This window comes from Nomascus leucogenys, chromosome 19, assembly GCF_006542625.1.
Source record: "Nomascus leucogenys isolate Asia chromosome 19, Asia_NLE_v1, whole genome shotgun sequence".
Taxonomy (NCBI): domain Eukaryota; kingdom Metazoa; phylum Chordata; class Mammalia; order Primates; family Hylobatidae; genus Nomascus; species Nomascus leucogenys.
Window position 1 is genome coordinate 38,622,799 of NC_044399.1, and position 8,003 is coordinate 38,630,801.

The 8,003-nt window shown below is 45.5% G+C and overlaps 1 protein-coding gene across 1 annotated transcript; it reads left to right on the forward strand.

Moving 5' to 3' along the window:
* Positions 1 to 3,144: 3,144 nt before the first annotated feature.
* Positions 3,145 to 4,684, forward strand: LOC100590919 (dnaJ homolog subfamily B member 6). The gene has a single exon (XM_004091450.3). It carries the CDS (start codon positions 3,305 to 3,307, stop codon positions 4,028 to 4,030), a length of 726 nt encoding a protein of 241 aa, XP_004091498.1. The 5' UTR covers positions 3,145 to 3,304; the 3' UTR covers positions 4,031 to 4,684.
* Positions 4,685 to 8,003: the final 3,319 nt, after the last annotated feature.

Consider the following 8,003-nt stretch of genomic DNA (forward strand, 5'->3'; position numbering starts at 1 on the left):
CTGCGGCTGCTGAGAGGTGGGAGTGGGGTGGGGGGAGTTCCAGAATACAAACCCTAATAGTTTGGGGCTGGAGTTTTCATGCCCAGGCTGGGACAGGGACAAGGCTTGGGCTCACTTGAAAAGGGGACTTGGAACTGAAACCCTTTCATAAATGCAGGACCCTGAAAAGAATCCCACAGCCTCCAATGAAATGACCTAAAATATCTTCCCTCACCTACTCAGGGAGGAAACAAGAAATCTTGTCTTTATCTTGTGGATAAAATAATCTGTAACAAATTAGAACAGCAATCCTGCGTCATGTAGAGAAGTACAGTGGAAAAATGGCACTATCTGAATAGTGTGGGAATTCTCAAGTTAAGAGGGCAAATTGAGGCTGGGCATGGTGGCTCATGCCTGTACTCCTAGCACTTTGGGAGACTGAGGCGGGCGGATTGCCTGAGCTCAGGAGTTCAAGACCAGCCTGGGCAACATGGTGAAACCCTGTCTCTACTAAAATACAAAAAATTAGCCAGGCATGGTAGCGTGCACCTGTAGTCCCAACTACTTGGGAGGCTGAGGCAGGAGAATTGCTTGAAGCCTGGAGGCAGAGGTTGCAGTCAAAAAATAAATAAATAAAAAGAGAGCAAATTGGTCCCAGACCAATGAGTTAATGTGAGGCAGCACTAGGAGGGGGAAACTGGTTAGGAGGCTCCTGTGGCATTCCCATTCTTGAACTTCAAAGTGCAAATGAGTCACTGGGGATCTTGTTAAAATGCAGATTCTGATTCCTTACATCTAGGTCTGGGGTGGATTCAGAGATTGCACTTTTAACAAGCTTCCAGTGATGCTGGTCCCCAGTCTACTCTTTGAGTAGCAAGGCTCTTAGTGACAGACAATGGTGGCTTGGACTAGGTTGGTAGTGGGATGGAGAGAAGAGGATAGATTCAAGAGAGAAGCTGGGGAGAGAATCAACAGGACTCACCGTTAAGGAGAAGGGAGAGTCAGGGATGGCTCCTGGGTTTCTAGACTAGGGCAGGAACAGGCTTTTTAGGGGAAGGGACTCTGTGTGTGTGTGTGTGGCGGGACGGGAGTGATCAAAAATTCATGGAGAGGCAATTCCAAATACTGTGCCTTATCTCCTTTCTATGCAAAAATGTTATGAGCCATTCAGGACATAAATAATCTATTTTCCCAGTTTGGGTTCCTGACAGCAATCTTTGCTTGGTGGCCCAGTCTGGCAAGTCTTAAGGCTTAATGAATAGCCAACTTTGTAAATGAGGTCCAGAAATGGCCAGCACACTCCCGCCTCTGCCTCTCATGCACTCAACACACACCTGCCCTGACCAGCAATGATCATGACACTTAAACTAGTTGAATGTGGGCTGTCTCTATTAGAGTCTTCCAAACTCCTCCACATGCAGTCAACGCGAATGGGCAGAGGGCATGAGCATTGCGGTTTCTTTTCTTTTTTTTTTTTGAGACGGAGTTTTGCTCTATCGCCCAGGCTGGAGTGCAGTGGCGCAATCTCGGCTCACTGCAAGCTCCGCCTCCCGGGTTCACGCCATTCTCCTGCCTCAGCCTCTCCGAGTAGCTGGGACTACAGGCGCCCATCACCATGCTCGGCTAATTTTTTTTTTTGTATTTTTTAGTAGAGACGGGGTTTCACCGTGGTCTCGATCTCCTGACCTCGTGATCCGCCCTCCTCGGCCTCCCAAAGTGCTGGGATTACAAGCGTGAGCCACCGCGCCCGGCCTGCGGTTTCTAATAAATGATACAGCACCCAGAGTTAAGGACATGTTTCGACAAATATGTATTTTTAAAAGGAAAATAGGCCAGGTGCAGTGGCTCATGCCTGTAATCTCAGCACTTTAGGAGGCCAAGGCAAGCGGATCACCAGAGGTCAAGGGTTCGAGACCAGCCTGGCCAACATGGTGAAACCCCGTCTGTACTAAAAATAAAAAAATTAGCCGGGTGTGGTGGCAGGCGCCTGTAATCCCAGCTACTCGGGAGGCTGAGGCAAGAGAATCGCTTGAACCCAGGAGGTGGAGGTTGCAGTGAGCCGAGATCACGCCATCACACTCCAACCTGGGGGACAAGAGCGAGACTTTGTCTCAAAAAAAAAAGAGGGAAAATTAATTACCTCTGTGCCAGGCACTCTGCTAGATATTTTTACAGATGTTATGACAATTCTTCCAGATAGGTTCTATCATTCCTGTTTTCACAGATGAAGATAGTGAGGCTCAGAGGGGTAAGTGACTTGCTCCTGATCACACACAGCCCATGAATGGAAAGGGTGGGAGTTGAACCCCCGTGAGTTTTAGTCCAACGTTGTCCACGTTGCTCTGGGCTCTCAATTGCAGGCTCCATGCCATGTGCTGAGCAAGGTGCACAGAACTTCATAAAACATCACTCCGGCCTTTAAGGAGTTTAATCTAAATAAGGAGCCAGGTGCAGTGGCTCACTTTGGGAGGCTGAGGCCGGCAGATCACAAGGTCAAGAGATGGAGACCATCCTGGCCAACATGGTGAAACCCCATCTCTACTAAAAATACAAAAATTAGCCGGGTGTGGTGGCATGCGCCTGTAGTCCCAGCTACTCGGGAGGCTGAGGCAGGAGAATCGCTTGAACTTGGGAGGTGGAGGTTGCAGTGAGCCAAGATCGTGCCACTGCACTCCAGCCTGGTGACAGAGCGAGACTCTGTCTCAAAAACAAACAAACACAATAAGGAAGAAAGACAACCCTGCAAATATACTTGATGTGTGGCCTTGCATTGCTGTTTAGTCTGCTGGAGTGCTGCAGATGTCAGTGTCATTGGAGATACTCCTTCAGACTCAGCGTTGGGGAGTCTCAGCAGAGTCTTCTAGACACGGTGCGACCTGTGCATGCAAGAATAATTAGGAATGGAGAGAGTGAACCTTCCAGGTGGCAATTACAGGTGGTGGGACTAATCCAAGTCAGGCAAGGAGGCAGTGCTCTGCCAACAGTTTTTCCCCTCCTCTTTTTTCCACCTTCCATCTTCCCTACTATAATAAAATCCAAACGGGGATTTCAGGCCCAGGTTAAAGGCCTGACTCCTTCAGGCTGAGATAGGCGTCCATTTCCGGTTCACTCATGGCACTCTGTGATTATTGCTAACATTGGTATTTCCACATAAAATAATTGTTTTATGGGAGAAAGGAGAGAAAGGAAAGCGCGAGGAGGCGCCGCCACTACCAGAGCAGCAGTCCTGGAGCTGTGAGGAGATTCGGGCGGTCACCCTGCCTCCCCTGCGTCCCGCCACCTGCCGCTTCCGTCCTTCTGACCCATTCCAACAATCTCTTAAAACATGGTGGATTACTATGAAGTTCTAGGCGTGCAGAGACATGCCTCACCTGAGGATATTAAAAAGGCATATCTAAAACTGGCACTGAAGTGGCATCCAGATAAAAATCCCGAGAATAAAGAAGAAGCAGAGAGAAAATTCAAGCAAGTAGCGGAGGCATATGAAATGCTGTCAGATGCTAAGAAACGGGACATCTATGACAAATATGGCAAAGAAGGATTAAATGGTGGAGGAGGAGGTGGAAGTCATTTTGACAGTCCATTTGAATTTGGCTTCACATTCCGTGACCCAGATGATGTCTTCAGGGAATTTTTTGGTGGAAGGGACCCATTTTCATTTGACTTCTTTGAAGACCCTTTTGAGGACTTCTTTGGGAATCGAAGGGGTCCCAGAGGAAGCAGAAGCCGAGGGACGGGGTCGTTTTTCTCCGCGTTCAGTGGATTTCCGTCTTTTGGAAGTGGATTTTCTTCTTTTGATACAGGATTTACTTCATTTGGGTCACTAGGTCACGGGGGCCTCACTTCATTCTCTTCCACGTCATTTGGTGGTAGTGGCATGGGCAACTTCAAATCGATATCAACTCCAACTAAAATGGTTAATGGCAGAAAAATCACTACAAAGAGAATTGTCGAGAACGGTCAAGAAAGAGTAGCAGTTGAAGAAGACGGCCAGTTAAAGTCCTTAACAATAAATGGTAAGGAGCAGCTGCTGCGCTTGGATAACAAGTAGTTCAACGCACGCGCTTAACAGAAATGTTAAACTATAACAAGCACCATTTGAGGATTAACAGGAACATTTTTTTGAAGATTTCAAACGAACTCGACTTTCAGTATAATTGTACCTAAAGTATTTATAAACAGCTCATCGGAGCCTCTATTTGTCATAGACTTTTGAGTTGATTGTTGGGACCACATAATAGGACCATTTTTTTTTGTCTTTAAAATTGTTGTAAATCTCTGTATGCACTTTGCTTTTTTATTAAACGTACTCTAAGGTGAGTCTTGACTCTTTAGTGTAGGACAAGATTGTACACTAACACCAGCATGGACCTGCTTTTCATTGTGTCTGAAATGTGAGCCACGTAGTGTCGGCCTGCTGTGAAGTTAACATTGCCAGGACGATTCTTCTACAGAAATAATTTCAATTTTTTTCAGTATTTAGTAGTGAAAGATATTAATGCATTAATGGTAATACATTTCTGGTTTAATATAAATTAAGGATGTTTTCTAGTTGTGCATGAATGCTGGCAACTTAGTAAGTTTTGACAATTGTTTAAATATGTAATGTTAAGCTTAGGTTTAAAACAGTAAAGCTGGTAAACTGGGTCTTTGTCATTTGCTTAAAAAAAAAAAAAGAAAATAAATGCGAATGTGTTGGTGCATTCAAAAAAAAAAAATAATTGTTTTATAGGTTTCCTCCTTAGGGCCAAGAACTTTGTTTATTTTTGAATCCCCAGAGCCCAGAGCAGTGCCTGGCATGTAACAGGTGTTTGATAAATTTAAAAACAATTGAAGAACATTTTTCTTGATTTTTTTCTCTCCTCTGCATTCCTCTGTTATTTGGTTTGTGCTACTTTCTATTACTTGACATATGCCTGAAACACTGAGTCAATATATCAGTGATTTAAACAAAATAGTTTATTACTTCCATGTAAGAGTAGGAATAGAAGCAGTCCAAACTGATAAGGGGTCTTCAGGGTGTCCTATAATCTGGACCCTACCAGCCATTCACTCTGTCAGCCCTAGCATGCTGCCTACGTTTCCATGGTTTGAGGTGGTCACCACCACATCTTCGTTGGAACCAGCAGGAAGGCAGAAAGAGGAAAGAAAAAACAGGCTTCCTGCCTTCGCTTCCTCCCGCTCGCTTGCTTGCTTGCTTTCTCTCTCTCTCTCTCTCTTTCTTTCTTTCTTTCTTTCTTTCTTTCTTTCTTTCTTTCTTTCTTTCTTCTTTTTCTTCTTTCTTTCTTTCTCTCTCTTTTTTTCTTTCTTTCTTTCTTCTTTCTTTTTTCTTTCTTTCTTTCATTCAGACAGGGTCTTGCCCCATCACCCAGGCTGGAGTGCAGTGGCACAATCATGGCTCACTGCAGCCTACACGTCCTGGGCTCAAGGAATCCTTCCACCTCAGTGGCTGAGTAGCTGAGTAATCCTTCCCGAGTAGCTGAGACTACAGGTGCGCATCACCATGCCCTGCCAATTTCTTTTTTCACTTTTTGCAGGGACAAAGTCTAATTATGTTGGGCAGGCTGGTATCAAACTCCTGGGCTCAAGTGATCCACCTGCCTCTGCCTCCCAATTACAAGTGTGAGTCACCACGCCCAGCTGCTTTCTTTTGTAAGATACAACATGGGGCGGGGCGCGGGGGCTCACGCCTGTAATCCCAGCACTTTGGGAGGCCGAGGCGGGCGGATCACGAGGTCAGGAGATAGAGACCATCCTGGCTAACGCAGTGAAACCCCGTCTCTACTAAAAATACAAAAAAATTAGCCGGGCATGGTGGCGGGCGCCTGTATTCCCAGCTACTCAGGAGGCTGAGGCAGGAGAATGGCGTGAACCCCGGGGGGCGGAGCCTGCAGTGAGCCGAGATCGCGCCACTGCACTCCAGCCTGGGCGACAGCGAGACTCCGTCTCAAAAACAAACAAAACAAAACAAACAAACAAACAAACAAAAAAGATACAACATGGAAGTTGCTCCCATCACATCTCTTTCCATCCTATTCTCAGGACCTAGTCATATGGCCAGATCTATACAAAGGAGACTAGGAGAGGTGGATCTTATTTGGGTAACTATCTAAGGCCAAAATTTCTATTACCAGAGAAGGAGAGCACAGATATGGGGCTGTGGACAGGTCAGGGACAAGTTGTACGTCTGCCACACTTTTATATGGCATTTGTCAGGGATACTTTAGTCTTAGCTTTTTCATTGTTTTGTTTCGTTTTGTTTTTTTGAGATAGAGTGTCCCTCTGTCACCCAGGCTAGAGTGAAATGGTGCAATCTTGGCTCACTGCAACCTCCGCCTCCCAGATTCGAGCGATTCTCCTGCCTCAGCCTCCTGAGTAGCCGGGACTACAGGCGCACACCATCACGCCCGGCTAATTTTTGTATTTTTAGTAGAGTCAAGGTTTCACCATGTTGGCCAGGATGGTCTTGATTTCCTGACCTCGTGATCCACCCGCCTCAGCATCCCAAAGTGTTGGGATTACAGGCATGAGCCACTGTGCCTGGCCTAGCTTTCTCATTGTAAAATAGGAATAATCATGTTCACCTTATAGGATGGTGATGTTACTGGAAAGAGGTCCCGATCCAGACCCCAGGAGAGGGTTCTTGGATCTTGTGCAAGAAAGAATTTGAGGCAAATCCATAGAGTAAAGTGAAAGCAAGTTTACCAAGAAAGCGAAGGAATAAAAAAAAAAAAAGGCTACTCCATAGGCAGAGCAGCAGCTTAGACTGCTGGACTAAGGCTACTTATAGTTATTTCTTTTTTTCTTTTTTTTTTTTTTTGAGACAAAATCTCGCTCTGTCGACCAGGCTGGTGTGCAGTGGCACAATCTCAGCTCACTGCAACCTCCGCCTCCCGGGTTCAAATAATTCTCCTGACTCAGCCTCCTGAGTAGCTGGGATTATAGTCACATGTCACCGTGCCTGGCTAATTTTTGTATTTTTAGTAGAGGCTGGGTTTTGTCATGTTGGCCAGGCTGGTCTTGAACTCCTGACCTGAAGTAACCCACTTGCCTTGGCCTTCCAAAGTGCTGGGATTATAGGTGTGAGCCACCACATCCAGCTAGTTATTTCTTGATTATATGCTAAGCAAGGGGTGGATTATTTCTGAGTTTTCCTGGAAAGGGGTGGGCAATTCCCAGAACTGAGGGTTCCTTTCCCTTTTAGACCATATAGGGTAATTTCCTGACGTTGCCGTGCCATTTCTAAACTGTCATGGCACTGGTGGGAGTGTCTTTTAGCATGCTAGTGCATTATAATTAGCATTTAATGAGAAGTGAGGACCACCAGAGGTCACTCTCATTGCCATCTTGGACTTGGTGGGATTTGACTGGTTTCTTTACCGCATGCTGTTTTGTCAGCAAGGTCTTTGTGACCCCCTATCTCATCCTGTGACTTAGAATGCCTAACCTCCTGGGAATGCAGCCCAGTAAGTCTCAGCCTTATCTTACCCAGCACCTATTCAAGATGGAGTTGCTCTGGTTCGAAAGCAACTGAATGAGAAAACAGTTGTGATTACACCTGACATAGTGTCTGGCATACAAAAAGATGGCCAAAAATGTTAGTGTCCTTTCTTCCTTTTCTTTTCTGGAGATGTCTAGACAGTTCCCCATTCTATCCATACGATAATATGCTTGATCTATTTTTTTTCCTTCCAAGGTATAGTTGTTATTCAATTACTTGCAATTGTCAAATCATAGGTGGACATCTTATGTTTCCTCTGAGAGTAGGAGTCCTTTCATGGCAGAGGCTGTATTTTGCACAATCTGGATCTTATAGCATACCTTGTACAGAGATGTTCAATCAATAGCTGCTAAACGAATACATGGGTGAAGAAGAGAAGAACATTTTCATCATGCCATCACTGTGTCTCTGTGGAGTGGGATTTATCAATTACATTGAGGCACCATCACAAATGTATCAGCATTATCCAGATTGTGGTCCCACAAAATGTTGGTGCAGTATGGAACATGCACACCCTCATCCC